We start from the raw sequence: 22,128 nt of genomic DNA, 5'->3' as shown, positions 1-22,128 counted from the left end.
ATGAATAAATTCTTTTGAACTTAATTTTTATAATTACTTCTCATAAACTTTAACATAGAATCATTGGTATCATTCCATTAATGACATCGAATTTTATAAAAGTTAAAAATCACATGAAGAAACGAGACAAAACTCATAGGTGGCAGGATTTAATGTTGAACACAAGCAAGTGATATAATATTATAAATTTTCAAGAATATAAAATAAATATTGATGGAATATTTTTTATTTTAATCTCAAAATATTCCGGCCGAGTTAAAAAATCTTAAGAATTTGAGACATAAGAAAATTTTTGACAAGTAATTCAATGCAATCGTTATTTCGATATTTTATTTAATTCTGCACAAGTTTGGAAATCAGTTTATTAGTATTTATTATTATTATTACTATTATTATTATATTGTCATTATTATTTTTATTATTCTTATTCTTATTACTATTATTATTATTAATTAGGACCAATAATTTTTAAAACGCACTTTGGGGCCCGGGTTGCCGTGGCGGCCATGTTGGCCCGGGATGCCGGGCTCGCCCTTCTCCCCAGTGAGGCCAGGAGGGCCCATCAGTCCATGAGGTCCCGGGGGCCCAGTGGGGCCTTGGGGACCGGGAGGCCCTTGAGGGCCCACGGGGCCACGGGCACCAGCTCCACCTCCTCCTGGTTTTTTGGACATTGCACAAAGAAAAATTTTAAAATTATAATAAGTATTTTTATTAGTTTTATTCATTTATATAATTTAACTATCGCAAAATATAAGAAGAGAACTTTAAAAACAAATTCATGAAAATAATGAACAATTTTATAAACATTATAATAAACTGACAGTGCCCATTATTCTAAAAACGCTTCAAAATTCTTGAATAAAATTCAACGTTGGGATTTCAAAGTACAATATTCATTTCACTGTAAAACTAGGACAACTTGTGAACGAAGATACATTTAAAAATCTCAAAATTAAAGTTGAAGTAACCGTCCGCTAATTATTGCGCTACAAAATTTCTTCAAACAATTAATATCTGAACGGAAGTCACACGACCTGCGTTTACGTTGTTTAACGCACGTAACGTAACGTAATGCGTAGCGTTTACGTTCCAATAAAAAAATTAAACATAGATCACGCAGAATAAATTCACGATATCTTCGTCAAAAACGTTTTCGCTCAAGATATTAAAAACGAATGATAATTTATTTAGATTATTATTTATTAATGGCGTTATTTTTCGCTTTTGAACAATTGCTGAATTAACTATTTAATAAAATTAATGACGTAAGTGAGCAATCCTTAATAATATGACGCGTTTGCCCAGTTAAGCCTGAATATCCACAGACGGCTTCCAGTTATACGGCATCCGAGACGGAAATCTGCTTGAAATTTAGGTAAGAAAAAATTATGGCTTAGAAGAAACTGTGGCTTCAAAGAAATTGTGGCTCAAGATAAATTGTGGCTCAAACGAAATTATGACTTCAATTTTGGCTTCAAAAAATTGTGGCTTAAAAAATTTGTGGCTCAAAAGAAATTATGACTCAAAATAAATTATGAGTTCGAAGAAATTATGGTTTCAGCTAATCAGCAAGAAAAAAAGATAACAGACAGCAAAAGCAGTAGCTGTTTTTGTTGACAATCAGATGCAGCGCTAAAATAGAAGCAATAAGAACAGATAACAGTCAGTAACAGCAATGACAGGATGTGTGAGCGAACAGATAAGCACAGAGAGACAAGAAGAAGGAATTGGAGCGAAACTAACAATAATAGAATAAATAAGAACATGAGCAACAAATAAGCTCAATAGAGGCAACAATGAATATTGCAATGCACAGAGGAACTGGCAAGCGCGACCACTGAATGTCCACTGAATTTAACTACAAGTTTAAGCATCGATTAAGTTTAAGTTTCATCGTCAAGTTTAAGTCTAGTTTCAAGTTTAAGCACAGGACAGGTCAAGTTTATGTTCAGATCATAGACTGGCTCATGCAGTGAAGGCTCAATCAGCGTATCCGTCGTTGTTATGGCCTGAAGTTCATCCTTTTTAGATTTAGCATTCTACATATTATTACTCGTGATTTCTATGGCATTGTACGTGTGTTCGATGGTTCTTGGTTTCACTAACTTAATTATTCGTTGGTGATACAAGATACTGCCGCTTAGTGGCGAACTTAAGAAATTATCATTGGATTTGACTTTATTATCCTAATTTGTTGAGAATTTATCCTAATTTACAATATCAATATAAAAATATGTCCGGCTCGCATTGATGCATTTTAAAAGTGGAGTTGATCACGATTGGAAAAATTAGTAAAATCTCATAAAACAATTTTTTTGTTCATGAGTAAGGCGGTGGATAAAAAAACGAACGGTTAAGAACAAAGGCGTAAATGTTAAAAATTGGGCAGGATTTCACAAATTGTAAAATAAAAAACGTAGCACTCTCTACTAATCCACCAGGGACCGATCTCACCCTCAAAATTTAAGAGATATTTTTTACCTGAAATGCAAATTTGTTTGGCGGCAAAGAGACGTGCACTGAGAAATATGAATGGGTCATATCGTCCAAATAATGATACACTTAGCACAGTACACTCTTGTACCGGGTAAACCGACATACAAGGGCGAAAAAGTGCATCCTTATTTGGACAATAAGCCACTCATTTCTTTGAGTGCTACAGGGTCACTCACCGGCGGGGACAAAAGGGGTGTAGGAAAAGCCGGAGCCTTCCTGCAGCAAATCCTCGTCGTCTAGGGGGATTTCACGTAACACTCAAGGTGGGGGACGTGCGTGGGGAAAATATTGGAGGGGGGATTTCAGTTGAGCACTTAAAAGGAGGGAGGTGAGTGGGGAAAATGTCGGAAGGGGAATTTCAGGTTATCCTTCAAGATGGGGAGAGGAGCGTGGGGGGCGAATGTCGGGGGGTATTAGGTTAACACTCAAGTTGAGGAGAGGTACGTGGGGAAAGTATCAGGGGGATATTATGCGATGATGTGATATGCACGGCAAACATGAAAAAATACACTGTATTAAATCATGAAAACGCGGTGCAACGGTCAAAACTTGGATTAGATAACAATGCATACCAACAATTATGTTAAACAATATAAGGTGAAGACACATTTATTTATCACTCACCATCAAGACATAATGTAAACAACAAAGTTAAGTGACAATTTGCGACGTAGCAGCTACAAATATACACGAGTATCTAAACGTTGATGTTGCGTACCACTAAGTCAGGAAAATACCACAATTGTAAACATTTATATGACAAAATACATCTACATATTTCAATACTTCATACCAGAGAAAATAATAATAATAATAACTGAATAAGGAGCTGAGCTCTACAGCCCATTAATTTCAAGCATGGTATCTGAAAATGATTTATTTAACAATTGTTTCAGTAGTAAATTGAGATAAGTATCAACAATTTAAAAGCAAAGAAAACAGCCAGGATATTAACCATTTCTTAAGAATGAAAACGTTTTGGAGTCCAGCTCCATCGTCAATTCAAAAGTTTAAAACCAGTAAAACGTGGTAAAGTGAAAGCGTAAAATTACGCTTTCCCTTTACGCTTACGGAATTTACGCTTTCCCTTTACCACGTTTACTGGTTTTGAACTTTTGAATTGACGATGGAGCTGGACTCTAAAACGTTTTCATTCTTAAGAAATGGTTAATATTCTGGCTCTTTTCTTTGCTTATAAATCTTTGATTAACTTGCGATTTAAGCAATCTAGTAGTTTTATTACAAGTATCAACAACCATCGTGTTGAAGGAGTTGAATTGGATTGGGAGAAACCAGATACGTTCCTAGTTATAGGAGAAATTGGTTGTAAAAAGATAAATGTTAAGATCCTGATACTGGCTTTTAAAAGGGTTGACGAGATATAATTTTTGCTATGGAAGGCTCGTGTTTTGAGGAAAATAGAGTAAATATCTGGATTTTAGAATGGATAATAATCATTGTTCAAAAGCTTCAGTTGGGCGAATATAATATACGTAAAGGCTACCTTGATACCGAACGATTTAACACCATGTTATATTTTCAATGCATCGTAAAAAATGCGTTAATTATACAAATGATTTCATTTAACTTTTAATGCAATGAATCAATAAGACATCATCGAACTTCCGGCCATGAATAGCAGCGATATTCGTGCACTAAAGTTCAACTTAAAAGTGAACTCCGCATGTAATTTTTGTAGAAGTGTAAAGTTCCCTGCAGAAGTTTAACGTTCTCTGCAAAAGCGTACAATTTTGTGTAAAAGCGTAAAATTTTTGCAGAAGAGTAAAGTTTTCTGCACAAGTTTAAAGTTCTCTACAGAAGAGTAAAGTTCTCTGCAGAAGAGTAAAGTTCTCTACAGAAGAGTAAAGTTCTTGGCAGAAGAGTAAAGTTCTCTACAGAAGAGTAAAGTTCTCTGCAGAAGAGTAAAGTTCTCTACAGAAGAGTAAAGTTCTCTGCAGAAGAGTAAAGTTCTCTACAGAAGAGTAAAGTTCTCGGCAGAAGAGTAAAGTTCTCTACAGAAGAGTAAAGTTCTCGGCAGAAGAGTAAAGCTCGGTGCAGAAGTTCACAAGCGGCAACTAATTAAATAAAACAAACGTGAAGGCACAAACTTCCTGCATACACAAGCTTAGGCATAAGTTGCAGTAAACAGAGCGAGGTTATGGCCGACCTCTCATGCAGAAGCAGGAAATAAACAATGCGAAAGAAAAATAAAAGAAGAAAAATTTACGAGAGAATTCACGACAAATTTTGGGATCTGATGAATTAACTGAATATTAAGTTTCTAGCCAATCTGGCAAAAGGAAAAATACGAAATCGTTCCCATCTCCAAATATTAAATATATTAAATATTTTAATGTTTGTACGATTGTCACTCCGATTGAAAATCTTATCACACCTTTTGACACTTGCAATGGTACCACAAGGCTACCCTCTCATTCCACCAACCATCAATCACCAGCCTCACCGACACTCACCCCACTCATCATCAATCACCATTTTCACCCCACTCACTCCACCCAACATTAATCCTCACCCATCATCAGTCACCACCAACACTCTCATTCACCCTATTCATCATCAATCACCAATTTCACCCCACTCTCACTCCATTCACCATCAATCCTAACCTATCATCAATCACAATTTTCACCCCTACTTACTCCACCCATCATCAATCCCCACCCTCACCCCACCTATCATCAATCACCCCCTAAACCTCCACTCACCCCACCCACCAAGAATACCCAAAGTCTCACCCCACACCCCCACTCACCGGTCCAGGGATGCGTAACATTTGGTCCCCGTCTGTCCCACACCTGGAGTCCAGCGTCCCCTGGATCGCCCAGATGGCGCCCCTCCAGCACATCCAGCACCCGACGTACCACCTCCGCCTCCGCCGCGGGGGTCAGTCCGCCAGCTGGACCGGGGGCCCCAGGCAGCCCCACGCCCCGCAGCCCCCGTTCCCCTGTGGCCCAAGAGGGAACAAAGTCGAATTTGCAATACACTCAGAAAAATTTGGGGCCCCAGGCAGCCCCACGCCCCGTAGTCCCCTTTCCCCTGTGGCTCAAGGGGGGACAACGTCGTATTTGCCATACACTCAGAAAAATTAACTAATTTTGTTGTTAATGTCCAAAACGTGGCACACACTTTTTGTACGTAGCACTGATAAGCCCTTTTGCAGGATAAAACTGGGTAAGGATGACTAACACAAGCGCAAGTAGTCTCACTTATTTCTCTGAGTGTACACAGCAAAAGTTTGTGAAATATTATGGTTAATACTATTAATATTATTAATAAAAATAATTAATATTATTATTATAATTTATATCACTTATAAGATACATACAATTATTGATAATATTAAGTAAAACCTATGAGGACAGTGTCGTATTTGCCATACACTCAGAAAAATTAACTGAGTTTATTGTTGTTGTCCAAAACGTGACATACACTTTTGTACGTGGCACTGATAAGCCCTCTTGCAGGATGAAACTGGGTAAGGATGACTAACACAAGTGTAAGTAGTTCACCTCATTTCTTTGAGTGTACACAGCAAAAGTTTGTGAAATATTATGGTTAATACTACTAATATCAGTAATAAAATAATTAATATTATTATCATAATTTATATCACTAATATGATACATACAATTGTTAATAATACTGAGTAAAACACAATGAAATATTTTACATGATAATTATGTAAATATTTATTGTATTTACTATTACATGTAAATATCATACTAATAAAGAAAATTATTATGCAAGTCGAAGGAGGCATATTGATACACAAAGAAGCAGTAGCACTAAATATCGAGGAGCTTTTAACTCTACGGATTTTGCTACCAGTATTCAAATACCTTCACTGACAACGAAATAATTTAATCGAAGTGATCGAATCGAATGAGTTTGAGTTTTAAACATAACAGAGAAGTGAACTAAAATATTCAAAAATTTTATTTTCTCAAAACCTAGAAGAATTAATAAAGAGACGAGCACAAACATTGAAATGGAGAAAATGTGTAATTTCAAAAATGTTCAGAAAATAAGTAAGTAAAAAAAAATTCATGTATAATTAAAATAAAAATTCTGAAAATGCGTAGAAGAAAAATTATGCAAATGCATAATTAAACAAATGTTCAGAAAATGCTTAATTAAAAAAAATTTAGTAAATGTGTCATTAAAAAAAATCTGAAAATTATGAATAAACAGTATTCTGAAAATGCATTTTTAATGAAATGTTCAGAAAATGCGTAAATAAACAATAAATATTCACCAGGTTCGCCTTTTTGCCCGGCGCTGCCCTTGTTGCCGGGGACGCCAGGTTGACCGTCTAGCCCAGGGCTCCCCCTCTCCCCCTTGGGGCCATGGAGGCCATCCAGCCCCGTGTGGCCCTGCGTGGGGGAGAACGGGACACTCAGAAGATAGATGGGTCAAATTGTCCAAGTAGTGACACACTTTATCCACGTACGCCCTACAAATTGTGATACTTTCTCGCCCACAGCATGAGCAGAAGGCGGCCGTAGCACTGATACGCTCTTTTGCCGGGTCAAAGAAGTGGGTACGGATGACCCAAATAAGTGTAAAAAGTGCATCACTATTTGGACAAGGTTTCGTATATTTCTCTGAGTATGCAAATGCGAGAAGCATTATTTCTGGGTACAAGAGGAAAGCATTCCAGGTACAGACCAGGAATTTACATGGGGATTTTTGTAAAATTAATGTTATGAGGAGCACATTTTGAGAAATACATGCATTAGGAGGAGGAAAGGAAGTTAAAGGCTTGAGGAAATTATTTCCTTTAAGAAAAAGAAACACAAGAAGGGACGGAAATCAGCCCCCTAATAACAGTAAAAAATGATAAATGTGTAAAAAATTCCACAGAAATAAGACAAAAATTTGGCGGCTTTCCAGCAGTTCTAGACAATGCAAAACAAAAAAAGACAAAGGATTTGAATTAAAAATCTCGTTTTCATGTTATTTATTGACTGGCGTTTGCATTTACTTAAAGTGACAGCAGCCGCAGCGCAGAGGAGAGTGTTTATACATTAATATGTATGAACAACAACCGAGCGTCAGGCAAAGATGTAGTCTAACTATAAACTTTCTTTGTTAATAAATAGTCTGAATTTTATTTTTTTATCAAAAAAATTCTTAATTAAATTCTCTCAAGTATAAATTGGACCAGGAAGCCAGGAATCGAACATTGATGAAGGTTAACATTTAACACCGACAATACACACTAGCCAATGATAATTTCCTAGCGAAAAACAAGATGTACAACAAAAAAGTACAATTATAGATATAACAGAAACATGAAAATAGCAAGAAAATTGTTATACTTACATAGGTTGAGAACGATACGAACATTCATTTAAAAATCGCCAATGAACATCAATATTATATGTTTGAAGAAATAATATAATAATATATACGTAATATAAAAAGTTTGAAAATCAGCATGGACATCAATATAATAAGTTTGAAGCCAGTACGCGAGAACATGAGCTAGAAGTCAAGTTGGATGTGTGTGTAGTGTGTACTTTACAAATGATTGTAAAAATGACGTTCTCAGGCAATAACACGTTAACACGTTTAAAGATATAAAAATTAGCATTTTCATAAAAAAAAACAATCTCTAGACATAAAAAGTGAAATGAATTTGACTGCATGAATGAACGGAGTATACAACATCTACACAGAGGAAGTACTAACTACAAAATATAATGCATGAATGAACGGAGTATACAACATCTACACAGAGAAAGTACTAACTACAAAATATAACATAAAATAATATTCAATATAATGAGAAAACACAAATTTCAAACGAACCACTTCGCATAAGAACAATTCTATACATTTTAATTAATAATTCAAGTTCATTATAAGTGAAGTCAGTCGCCTGTGATAATACTATGCATTTTATTCAAAAAAACTATTTTTTTCCAAAAGAAGCCGGTCAGCTTAGAAAATACGTTATAATTTTTCAAGAAGAAAACTTTCACAAAAAGAACCTTGTCGTACTAGAAAATAATAAATATATTATTAAAGAAAACAACTTTATTACAAACGAACCCTGTCTCCTTTCTTGCCCTTAAGGCCGGGGTAACCCCGCTCCCCTTTGGGGCCTCTGAACCCTCGCTCCCCGGTCTCCCCCATGTACCCCCGCTCCCCCTTCTCTCCAGGGGCACCGGGGGGACCGGGCCGGGCCGGCATGCTATCCAACCCTCCATTCATCTATTTATCAATTATTATATATAAAGAAATAGATAAATTTATTTAAATTTATATAAACAATTAAATAAATGAATTTATAGAAACGACGTTACAGACATAACAAAAAATACAAGAATAAATATTATTTATTATTATATATAAAGAAATAAATAAATTTATTTAAATATATGTAAGCAATTTAAATAAATACATTTATAGAAACGACGTTACAGACATAACACGTTAGGTTCGATACAGGAATGTCTGATGCATCATGCAGAGACGAAAAATTCGGTATAGTGTGTCAAAATATGGGTCATGCAAATAGACAGTGAGTAATGGATGGAAATAAGATGAGCACTGATGCTTATTGAGACAGGGAGAGCGTAAAAATAGATGAACAATAACAATGCACTATGCGAGCACGTAAGAGAGTGTATGTGGTGATGTTGTGAAAATGGTGCGTGCATGTGGTGAATTAGGTATTGAATGGTGATGATGGTGAGTGCAGCAGATGATGGTGAGTGCAGCAGATGATGGTGAGTGCAGTAGGTGATGGTGAGTGCAGTAGGTGATGGTGAGTGCAGTAGGTGATGGTGAGTGCAGTAGGTGATGGTGAGTGCAGTAGGTGATGGTGAGTGCAGTCGTCCCGCAGCAGCGTGATCACCAACAAGAAACATGAGTGGTATGCCTTGGTGGTAGCCCCAACCACAGTCAGCGGTGTCGGCACAGCTACCACTACATCTACCTTCAGCTACCATTACTGCTATAATCAACAAGAATTATTTTCATATTCAGCTAAAATATTTTTTTATAATCAACCAAATTAACTTTTACTAAGAACTACCAGTATCTCTAATAGTGTAATCCTATGGTAAAACATCTATTCATATTTTGAAACTTGCTACGTGAAAAGGCACATTGGCGTAAAAATTTGAACAGAATCTTGGTTTCACAAAAAAATATTCATAAGTAGGAAAAAGAAATGGAAAGGCTCCTGAAGCTATAGAGCTTCGTTTAGGGCAAAGCAGAGCCATCCCGATAAATACCAGAAAAAATGTCATTTGCTCGTAATTCATACTTGCTGTAAACTGTAGAGTAACTAGTTAATAACATAGAATAAAAATTTTTAATATAGCACAGCACAGTAGCTACACTCAAGAAATGAAAGTGAGATATGGTCCTAATAATGACACACTTTATCACCCTCAGCACGAGCAGAGAGCCGCCCTTTGGCCGGGCCAAAATGGACTAGGATTATCCACACGACAGCGAAAAGTGTGTCACTATTTGGGAAAAAGTCTCACTCATTTCGCTGAGTGTAGAAACAACTGAGAAGTATTATACCACGAAACAATTCCTGCACTACGTAAAAGAGGCACGAAAGAATGCTGCAATAACGGTTTTTACCAGATCTAATAATCCAGCTGTGATAAACAATAACTAAATAAAAAGTAAAATGAAAAAAATAACTTTCAAATGACTATAGGCAGAAGAATGTCTAAGACCAAATCACGGCAGAAACCAAATTATAGGTCTTTGCTCAGAAAAGTGAGTGGTTCATTTTATCTAAATATTGACACACTTTCCCACCTCCAGCACAAACTGAGAGGCTGGGTCAAAACTGTCGGAATGACTCACACAAGAGCAAAAATGTGTCACTATTTTGACTTATAGTCACTCATTTCTGGGGGTGTTTGTTCTAAATCAGAAGACATTAATTCCTTTAAACGTAGAAATCTGTGGCAAATGTAAGCCATACATAAAATAATAATAAAGGGGTTAGTAAATAAGTTAATAATTGATAAAACTAACAATTTCTAATGAGGGTAAATGAACGCAGCGGCTACTGTACCTTGAACATCGTGCGAGGTTTCCAGTGAGGCTGAGAAATCAAGTGCATTTTAGTGGATTGCAAGCTCTCTGTGCAATGTGCTCATGAATCAAGTGAATAGAAAACGGAATTCATTTTGTACTCATGAAACGAATGAATAAGTCATTCTGAGAAGTAGATGAAAAATAATTATATTTAAGCTTTCATCAGAAGCAAAGGAGTTTTAAGTTCTAATGCAAGAAGACGATATGAATGAAAGCGTATGAGTAGGTAATAAGTTCATGGTCGGGAATGAAACGGAATGTTTTTTTTCAATAAAATCTACATTATCTCACAGTGAAGGTTGTGAGTTATTTTTTCATATATTTAGTAAGTTTGTCGGACGTAGCAGACCCAGGCCACGCTTGAGTAACGAAATATGTAGCATGTTCGTGTAGAGATTAGTGTTTAAAACATAACATTCTCCTAATGAACGAGTCATTATGCAGAAATGTATCATGATTGAAGTGAACATAAATTGACGAGTGAAGCTTACTCAGAGCGCGTAGAGCGCAGCAAGAGTGTATATCTAAAGTATGTAGCGATGTTTTGATGCGCATTTTAATTCAAGCACAAAACAGCCCATAAAATTTTCCAAATTTTTGAAATTTTGTTTAATTTAAGCAAGAAGCATGAAAAATGTATATATATTTATTCATGAATGCGTGTAAATAGAGGAAATCCCAAGCTAGCATAACATTATTTAAGCTTTAATTATGGCAGAAGTGTGCGTAACAGAATATATTTATGAAATTGACACCAGTTTATATTCTAATAAAATAACGAAGTAATAGCACGTCACAAATTCTAGAAAAATGTAAGTTATTTTAAATTGCTAAAGTTTTAAAGTCTTTTTTTTTTAGTTATTTTAAAGTTTTAAAAAATTATTAAAGCAATCGAAAAATTATGAATATTTTATGAGTATTATATATATTTAAACTCACATCAAATCCACCAGCGCCTCCGAAGCCAGGCTGCCCAGGAGGCCCAGGTGGGCCTTGGTACCCAGGCGGCCCAGGCCTCCCGTCCAGTCCAGGCTCCCCTTTGGGCCCAGGCAGGCCTTCGGGGCCCCTTTCTCCAACGTCCCCGCGGGGCCCAGACTGCCCAGGAGGGCCCCGTGGCCCAGCAAGCCCAGGCATGCCATCTTTCCCAGCTGGACCCTCTGGACCTAAATAAATAGAATAACTATAATACAGTTTATATGGCATTATTGTTAAGTTGTTAATTATTATAAATAATAATTATAACACAATTTATGGGACATCATTATTAAAATGTTTATAAATACCACCAATACCCAGGTAACAGTGAGTAGGATTGACATTATTAATAGTAAAACTATCTCGGATTAACAGCTTTTATAACTGTACAGAGGGTTAATCAAAGATCAAATCAAGGGACATATCAAGGACCAAATTATAGGTTAATTACATGGACCAAATCAAGGACAAAACCAAGGATACGCACATGAGAACCGCCCCCCTATCGGTCCCGATGACCTACCTATTGGTCCCGATGACCCACCTATTGGTCCCGATGACCCACCTATTGGTCCCGATGACCCACATATTGGTCCCGATGTATCACCTATTGGTCCCGATGACCCACCTATTGGTCCCGATGTATCACCTATTGGTCCCGATGACCCACCTATTGGTCCCGATGTATCACCTATTGGTCCCGATGACCCACCTATTGGTCTGATGACCCACCTATTGGTCCCGATGACCCACCTATTGGTCCCGATGACCCACCTATTGGTCTGATGACTCACCTATTGGTCCCGATGACCCACCTATTGGTCCCGATGACCCGGGCAGGCCCCGTGGGCCCCGCAGGGTGTCGGGCACCTTGGTCACCAGCCTCTCCAGGATGGCTGTGTCGTTGCAGGAACATTCGCCGCCCTGTGCACAAAAAAAAATTCACAAAATTCACGAAAAATTCATGAAATTCACGTAAATTCACGAAGTTTACACACTTTACAACGAAATTAGAGCTCGGTGCAGAAAATTAAAAAAAAAGTTCCACGAAATTCACGCAAAATTCATAAAATTCACGCAAACTCGCAAAGTTTACACACTTTACAACGAAATTAAAGCTCAGTGCAGAAAATTCACTAGCGAAATTTACGCACTTTCAATTAAATTTACGCACACCGTATGAAATTCACGCAAACACGTAAAGTTCAAAGAATACCCATGATATTCACAAGCAGTGCATAAAATTTAAGCAAACCAATGAAATTCTCGTTGCAATTAATTAATAGTATAAAATGTACACAAAACGCATAGATCTTGCGCAAACTCAAGAAATTCGGGTGAAACTCGCGCAGTTTTTCCAAAAGTCAATATTTGTTATCACTTATCCTCGCCAAAAGCGCTTTACCTTTATAAACCTAAAAAGTATTATAGCCAAGTAAATGATAATTATTGGTTTAATTCTACTAAATACTAAACACTAATTCAATTCTACTAATACTAATCCCTGATTTAATTCTAAAAAAATACTAATCACTGATTTAATCCGTTGATGAAATATGAAATAACAAATCCTCAATTATTTATTTGATTCTGCAGGCACTAAAATAATTTATTGGCTCTTTGATTTAGTAAAGTCAGATTCTTATAGCAATGAAAACAAACACAATGATATTATTGTAGTGAAGTTGGATTATTTAGATTTAAAACCACCACAATCACCATAAATCACCATTTATATTTATCGGCTCTTTGATTTAGTTAATTTAGATTCTAATAGCAATCAAATCAGCACAATGATATAACTTTAGTGAAGTTAAATTATTTAATCTAAAAAAAAGCCGCAATCACCATAAAATTCTCGCCCCCGGGGCCCATGTCCCCGAAGAAGGAGGTGCCGGGTGGGCCAGGAGGGCCCGAGGGCCCCTGAGGGCCTCTTATTGACTGCCCTGGTGGGCCCTGATGTCGGGAAGAAATATAACAATTAAAATAATATTCAAAAGTCAGTAATAAGTGAAAAAGTTGTTTATATTTATAATAGAATATTATATACGGTAATAATATTATTATATACGGTAATAATAATATTATATAATATAATATTATATAATAGAATATTACAAATAAAGTAATATAATGGCAACTGACTTGATAAATATGCTAAATAGAGAACCACGGAGTGCATACAACTATTATAAGTACAATTTTGTAATAAAATTCGGACTTAAGAACATGTATCTTTTTCATCAAGCGTGAAGACAATAATAATAATTGACACCATTACATTACATAATGTAAAGTCATTAAAATATTATTGTTAACAGTTTAAATAACCTATGAAACCCTATGAAACAAATAATATAAATAAAAAATAATCGATTAAACAAACATGAGTTACATATACAGTTTTAGAAGCTCATGAAAGTAAAAAATCATTGGATTATTGTACCTAATTCGTTAAAACAAAGATTTATCTTAAATGCAAAGAATTATTCTATGAATTTTTCGTAATCTCGATGATTAAATTAGATAACAAGGATAAGATTTACCGGATATATAAAGCATGTAACTCACAGGCAGCCCTCGCTCCCCCTTCTCTCCCTTCAAGCCGACAACTCCTGAGAAGTCAAAATCTGAAAAAATTGGAATTTTCGCTAATTAATACCATGAAGAACAAAATTTTTTTCAATTAAATTCCTACTGTGTACAAATATCATCAAAATCTTGAAAAGGATTATAAGGAACTAAATGTCATCCAAAGGCAATATAATTATCGATATCGCACATAGAAAATGAATTAATATTGAAAACAGGAAATTAATTAGTGAAGTCATTTTCTAGATTTCTATTTTGCGCTTATATTGACGTTTGAGGCAATTTGCTTCCTACAATATACAGGGTTAATACAGTATAAAGGCTCAATGCAGCATACAGCGTTAACACAGTATATTGGGTTAATAAAATTCGCGACACTGAAAAAGGATTTTAGAATTTAAGAAAATATTAAGAGACAAAATTACCAGGCACTTATTGAACTCAATTAAGGCGAATGTAGCAACTGAGTAAAAAAATTATAATCCGTTACCCGATGTGTAATAACAGCAGTTTCATCAGGTTAAGGTTATTACAATAGCACATTATTTAGATGCCACACAAACATAACATTACATCTAGTCGAAGCAGCAACATTTTAAGAGCAGGAGAGCTGCTGAATTAAAAGCTTGAGCGGCGCCAGCTCTCTCGTAGGCCGGGATTGAAATCAACAAGATTGTGGCAGCGAGTTGGGGGTTCGAAACCCGGAATTAGCTGCGAAAATTTGGGTCGAAATCAGCACAGTGGCCGGATGGTTAAGCATCGGATAGTTAAGCAAAAGATGGCGTTATCTAAGGTGACAGTATTATACTATATTAATGTTTTGGGAAACTGTTGTATACATTTTTCAACGTTGTTGGATAGCAGATGGGGCAGTCGCATCTGAAGTAATGACATTAATCAAGGTGCAGAGGGTTGTTTGATTATTACTATTATTATTAATATTAATATTAATATTAATAATATTAATATTAATCGATTATTATTAATATTAAAGCAGAGGGTTGTTTATGAAGTTCGCAAACTGTAGAATTTCCATGAATTATTGACGCAACACTGCCGAGACAATATGGGAGTTGGCGCTTTTTTTTACAGTATATCCACAAAAAAATGAATGGGCATATTGCGCCCATTATAGGTTCCAAGTATTTTACTCGTAGCACGAACAGACATATTATAACAGATATAACATTGCATTAGTTTTCATGAACTCCGTGAAAAAGTTGACCATTTTTATGACTGAAAAATAGAAGTGGTGTAAGAACTAAAAATTAAGATAAAAACAGCGAATGTTAAAAGATATAACGTTTATTGTACAATTTTCTGTTATAATTATGAACGTTTTTTAGTTAGATGGTTAGATTTAGTTTCCAAAGTTCCGAGTTGAGTAAAACTTCCACAGTTTCTTCTAGTGTTGGATTAAATTGCAGTATCAGTTTCAGTATTTGCAGCGCAATTCATGTCTGCGCTACGTAGTTTGCAGCTGATTCTTCGATCGGGCTTCAGTTGTCCGGTCTTGCAATTAACATTAGTTTTGAGAGCCATACTCCGTCCAGGATTAATGATTCCGTGCTAGCTTAGAGGTAAGTCGTGAACCCCCAAAAAATTGCATATTATTTACCAATTTTGTAGGTAATGAAAATGTTAACAGGTTATAGCATTTTGAGGTCAATTAATTCGGCATTAAGTTTCAAAATTGAAAAAGCTGTAGGACTTCTTGGTAGTTTATGCAGTTCGAGTTAGGCTTCATATTTCCAGTTCAGTTATGATTGGTGTTAAGAGTTCACGTTAGAAAATAGATGAGTATTTCCGTTTTATTCGCGTAGTTTTAAGATGAGTATTACGAGTCGAAGTTAGTGAGACAAACCGTCGGTGATTTCCCGCACGAGGTTAGGCGAGCTGGTGACGGGGTTGTGGGGTACCGCCGTGACCGGAGGAGCGAAGTGGATCAGGACTGGTGGAACCACAGCAGGATATGCAGGAGGGAAAGGATGGCTGGGCTGAGAATCCTCAGGTGAACCTGAAGCATCAACCTTTTCGGCAGATACTGAAGGAGTTGCAGGGGTCCAATGCGAGACGGAAACTGGCGGAGTAGATGTACTGCTTCTTGGAGTAAATGGATGCGAATGTACCTCTGAAGTAGTAGTGGTTTCAGCGTAGGATGTGGTAGAAGCCAAATCTTGAACCGAAGAAGTAAAAGTAGTAGCAGGAGCATCAGTGGTATCTTCGGAATTTATCAAGACATTTTCGCTAGAGCCTGATGATTCCGTGTGGTCTTCATTTATTGTACCATAATTTTGGTCTCGATCAAAGTACAAATCTTCTTCGGTGTTAGTTGCTGGTTCATCCCCACTGCCAACCTCATCCTCTTTTCCCCATCCCGAGCTGTCATCGTCATCAATGTCAGTTTCCGTGTACAACGATCCATCCGTATGGATCCCCTGTACCATTCCAGACCCGTAGTAGTCTAATGTCGAAGCAGGCGTAGAATGTGGACGGGACCGAGGTTCTTTATAGGAAGTTGTTGCAGGATGAGTGGAAGAAATGAATACACTTGTTGTGGTCCTTGGTGTGGTACTTGATGTTTTCGTGGTAAACGGGCTGGGAGTTGTACGAGGCTGTCTCGTTGTAGTGGAAGTAGTTGGTAAGGAAGTAGTGAAATTTGCGTAGAATTTCGTATAGTAGTCATCTATTACTTCACTGGAATACTCCACTGTATCATTATTCTCGTCATAGTCATAGTCAGGATCGGAGTAATCAACATCAGGTTCTTTGTAATACTGCGGGCAGTGGTTGTTCAGAGATTCTGGCAAGACAAAGTTGCCTCTGTCAAAGTCGAGACACGGAGCGTCCTCCTCGTCAATATCAGGAAGCTGTTCACATGTGAAGGCTTCATTGGGCCACTGCAGATGGTATTCCAGCCTCCTACTCTTGCAGTCATCGAATGCGTGATCACAAAGGTATTTACATGGAGGTAAAGGTCTTGGAGTCCCAGGTATACAAGGAGGAGAGTACAAAGTGCACACTAGGAACGTGAAAATGTCGCTGCATCCAACGGCTTCGACGCCATGCAGTAATGCTTCGCCTAAGGTCCTAGCAACTGAATAATTCTGGCCCAAGAAACTTGGGTACGTGGTTCTGGTCCAAGCAAAATGTTGGCAGCCATGGATGAGCTCTTCAGAGCAGTGGGCAGTGCTACATCCAGGATCTTTGTACGCACGCAAAACCGAATGAAAAAAGGGAAAATTTACGAACTGTTATATAAAAAAGTTTGATATAAAATTCGACATTCTGGAGAAATGTAAATAAAATGTAGGCCAAACCTATAAGTGGAAAATTGCACAGAAAACCATAACAAAAATTAAAACTTCCAAAATTTCTTTGGGAATCATTCACTCTGCTGACAAAAATTTGGTCACTAAGACCACGAATAATTACCAAATCCACCAATTATCAAGCTTAAAACTCTATGCACAAAAAGCTTCCTGGTAAAATTAAGACTTACAAAAAGAAAAAAAGGACACGCTAAACTCGAGAAAGTTAAATTATATAATAAAAATTTAAATGCATTCAAACATTAAAATGAAGGCTCAAAATCACTTTAAAAATTTCAGACAATCATTTGCAATAAAATTTATCAATCATGCTTTTTTAGAACAGAAAAAAGGCGCACAATTCAATGTTTCAAGCATAGAAATTCCAATGGCAGTTAAAAAGCATCTTTTACTCCAGCAAAATTTCAAAGACATTTCTGAAAGGAAGAAAGAAAAAACAACGCAATAAAATGAACTTGTGTACCTTCTATTTTATTCTACAGTGCTAATGTGTTTTAATAGATTTTGTAGTGTTTAGATTAGAAAGATCTATCTTTAAGAACAGTCATCATGGTATTCTAGCGGTATATTTAGAACACGATGTAAAGTAACATGCGACATGAAACGCCACTTTTCTGGGAACGTACTATCAAAACTCGTTTAAGTACACGTAGCGGCCTAAGCATACGTAGCGGCCTATACGTAGTACACGTATGGTGGGTTTAACTTGAAAAGCCGTCAATGATTGTCTCACGAACTTACATTCGCTTAATTATTTTTGATAGTACGCCCCTGGGGCCATACTTTCAAAACTCGCTAAGTGAACGTAAGTATTCACGCTCTATTTTCTTGTCTATGATTGGTGGATTTTGCTTGAAAGGCCGTCAATGATTGGCTGATGAACTTACGATCTCCTAACTTTTTTTGAAAGTATAGGCCCTGGTCGATTTTATTGTCGAAAAATACGGTACTTCAAGCTTGAAAAACGTGCTTAAGTCTCACCAGGGAACGACACCCGAACACAGGAAGGGGTGGGTAGCAGTGGTAGAGAGAAATGCTAAGTGCATTACCACAATCTATAAGGCTAAACTTGGAAAAATTAATGGGTCATATTGTCTAAATAGTGACACACTTTCTCGTAAACAGCACGAGCAGAAAACGGATGTAGCAGTGATATGAAGTTTTGCCGGGGTAAACGGAGTTTGAATGACACAAAACGGTTCAAAAAGTTCATAGTTATTTGGAGAAAACCTGATTAATTTCTCAGAATTATAATCAGACTACTAAAAGAGACCAATAACCGATCGATTTTTTTCATTTTAAGTGATCAATAACCGATCATTTAGCACTATTAGTCACTTCAAGTGATCAATAACAAATCACTTATCACTATTATTCACTTTGAGTGATCAATAACTGCGATAACTTCTCATCATTTGTGCAAACAACTCAAAGAGATAACGTCAGTCTCAGAGTAAGGATAAAAACGACTAACAACACGATGGTACTATTTTAAAAAATTATTTATGAAAGCAAAAATCTTAATATCATCTAAGTTATAAAATTAGTTTAATGAATAGACCGTTTATACGCTGCCATTCAGTCAACGCCAACACGCAAGCAGAGCTTGAGATGAAGTTATTTATCGTTAAAATTAAAGTTTTAATCGTACCTTCAGAATCGTAGGTGGGGGGAGGAGGGGGTATTGGTGGGGGGCCCCTGGTGAGACCGTCCCCATCTCCGGACCCCTCAAAGGGGGGCACGTAAGCATCATCTACACCATCGGGCTGCAATAAAACGGGTTTATTATTAATATCCTTCAATGAAATTAATGTTCATAAATGTTATTAGATTTAATTAGCACGCACAAAGCCCAGGTTAATTAAGCATACGGGACATACATGATCTAAAAAAAATTTCGATTTTGAACCTCAGCTTTTGGCTTCCCATTTAGTTTTTAAATTGATAATTATTATGGCGAATAACACAAGCCATGTCAAATAAAAATCGAGCCTCAATTCAAAACGAAAAAAGATCGTGATGTCCTAAGTAATATTGTCCTACTGTAATCGTGACACACTTTACCCCCAACACGATCAAACAGCGGACGTAGCATTGATATACGTCTTATTGCCGGGCCAAACTAGGTCAGTGTGACACACACAAGAACATAGCATGTGTCGCAATAATAAGACAATGTCAAACTTATTTCTCTAAATGTATGGCGAGCTAGTAGAGCAAGTATTGGCCAGCGAGTTAGTAGAGCAAGTATTGGCTAGCGAGTTAGTAGAGCAAGTATTGGCCAGCGAGTTAGTAGAGCAAGTATATTATTAATATCCTTCAATGAAATTAATGTTCATAAATGTTATTAGATTTAATTAGCACGCATAAAGCCCAGGTTAGTTAAACAAACGGGACATAAATGATCTAATGAAAAATTTCGATTTCGAACCTCAGCTTTTGGCTTAAAATTCAGTTTTTCAATTAATCATTATTATGGCGTCAAAATCAAAGCCGAGCCTCAATTACAAAACAAGAATCAGATCGTGATGTCCTAAGTAATATTGTCCTAATCGTGACACACTCTCTACCCAAAGCACGAGCAAACAGCAAACGTATCTCTGATACGTCTTTTTGCCGGCCAAACTAGGTCAGTATGACTCACACAAGAACATAGCATGTGTCGCTATAATAAGACAACGTCAAACTTATTTCTCTGAATGTTTGGTCGCTGTACGTATGCAATATGCAATTCTGTTGTATGTTTGTATGCAAAAAAAATATCCAACCCAATAAGCGTTGTTAGAGAAATGAACAAGAAATTAACAGTATCCTATATATCTTAATGTAGAAACAAGTTGTATAATGTTAAAGTTGAATTATCTGATAAGGAAATGAGTGTATTTGCGATCAATATTACAGTATATAGAATAATCATTTGCCCGAGTAAGTGAATTTTCTACGTTAACTCATTCTTCAACTCTGCTCAAAACATACCGTATAGGTATTGTTATTCCTGCTGCAAGATACACACATGTTTTCTATATTAAGGATTACGAAGGATAATAAAAAGGATAACACAAAGACGAGTATTTAGTACACGTTTCGTTTCTCAGTGAAATTTTGTGTGTGCTAAAAACCTAATCTAAAAATCTAAAAAAATGTATCATGAGTGTGAGAAGGAACATAGCAACACTACATTTCCCTTCACGCAACCCAACAAACTGCCGTGTCCAGCCTAGGCGTCCATCTAATGGTGATCTTACTGTTACTGTTACTTACTGTTAGTATAGGAATTATTGGCCAGCGCGTTTATATAGAAAGCATCAATCAGTTATACAACCACAAGATATTCATCCTCGATGCTGATATATTGCTGATATCGCTACAGGGATTATGGTGAAGCGCAAGGAATATAGTGATAGTTTAGGATATATGGTTAGTAACAGTTTAGGATATATGGTTAGTGACAGTTTAATTGGAAAAATAGTAAGTGGCAGTTTAGGATAAATACGATGGTTAGTGACAAGGTAGGAACTAATGATTAGTGATAACTTAGGAAGCAATGGTTAGTGGCAGTGTAGGATATATTGGCTAACATGTTAGTATATAGGAAGCATTGGCCAGCGCGTTAGTATTGCAAGTATTGGCCAGCGAGTTTATATAGAAAGCATCAATCAGTTTATATACCACAAGATATTCATCCTCGATGCTGATATCGCTTCTGCTGCCGTCACCGGACCCAAACTGAAAAAATAATACAAATGTAAAAGTAAATAAAAACAATAAAATCAAAATATAACTTTAATTATAGAAATGCAGGAAACAAACAAATAATAAAATAACGAACCAGTTACATAAACTCATTCATATTAGGAAAAATAATAATAATGTAAAAACAATTGTGAATTTAGTAAAAGGACACAATCGATCTGAAAATCAATAAAGAATTTAATAAATTAATCCGTTCGCTTTCGACATAAATTGCGTGTGCAGCGGTGACTCATGAGTCAACATGGGAGATTTTTCTCAAAAAGTTGCAGCTGATTTGAAATCAACAGATAATAGCAAATACTTAAAATCTAGACCCTTTTAAGGTATTTTAATTCTTCAATTATGTGAATTTCAAATAAAGTGATAAAATAGCCTTTTTTGCACTTATTTTATCTCATCACACCTGGACCTATAGGGTGTGGTGACATCACACCTGGACCTTTAGGGTGTGGTGACATCACACCTGGACCTTTAGGGTGTGGTGACATCATACCTGTACCTTTAGGGTGTGGTGACATCACACCTGGACCTTTAGGGTGTGGTGACATCATACCTGCACCTTTAGGGTGTGGTGACACCACACCTGGACCTTTAGGGTGTGGTGACACCACTACTGGACCTTTAGGGTGTGGTGACATCACTACTGGACCTATAGGGTGTGGTGACATCACACCTGGACCTATAGGGTGTGGTGACATCACACCTGGACCTATAGGGTATGGTGACATCACTACTGGACCTATAGAGTGTGGTGACATCACTACTGGACCTATAGAGTGTGGTGACATCACTACTGGACCTATAGGGTGTGGTGACACCACACCTGGACCTTTAGGGTGTGGTGACATCACTACTGGACCTTTAGGGTGTGGTGACATCACTA

The 22,128-nt window shown here is 36.7% G+C and overlaps 1 protein-coding gene across 1 annotated transcript in view; it reads right to left on the bottom strand.

Annotated features, from left to right (window-relative positions):
* The window catches only part of LOC108671327 (collagen alpha-1(XI) chain), a 30,609-nt gene extending 8,726 nt beyond the window's left edge, over positions 1-21,883 (bottom strand). The window contains exons 1-14 of the mRNA XM_047881967.1: positions 21,647-21,883; positions 21,162-21,218; positions 19,144-19,258; positions 16,025-17,365; positions 14,140-14,198; positions 13,417-13,524; positions 12,384-12,492; positions 11,533-11,756; positions 10,571-10,600; positions 8,575-8,736; positions 6,773-6,890; positions 5,270-5,461; positions 2,673-2,732; positions 480-655 (exon numbers count right to left, since the gene is read on the bottom strand). Of these exons, the coding sequence (XP_047737923.1) occupies positions 480-655; positions 2,673-2,732; positions 5,270-5,461; positions 6,773-6,890; positions 8,575-8,736; positions 10,571-10,600; positions 11,533-11,756; positions 12,384-12,492; positions 13,417-13,524; positions 14,140-14,198; positions 16,025-17,365; positions 19,144-19,258; positions 21,162-21,218; positions 21,647-21,883 (2,988 nt within the window). The remainder of the gene's footprint in view (positions 1-479; positions 656-2,672; positions 2,733-5,269; positions 5,462-6,772; positions 6,891-8,574; positions 8,737-10,570; positions 10,601-11,532; positions 11,757-12,383; positions 12,493-13,416; positions 13,525-14,139; positions 14,199-16,024; positions 17,366-19,143; positions 19,259-21,161; positions 21,219-21,646) is intronic.
* Between the last annotated feature and the right edge of the window lie 245 nt (positions 21,884-22,128).

This window comes from Hyalella azteca, unplaced genomic scaffold (assembly GCF_000764305.2).
Source record: "Hyalella azteca isolate HAZT.00-mixed unplaced genomic scaffold, Hazt_2.0.2 contig9270, whole genome shotgun sequence".
Classification (NCBI taxonomy): Eukaryota; Metazoa; Arthropoda; class Malacostraca; order Amphipoda; family Hyalellidae; genus Hyalella; species Hyalella azteca.
The sequence above is the reverse complement of the archived record's forward strand: the minus strand, read 5'-3'. Positions and strand labels throughout refer to the sequence as shown.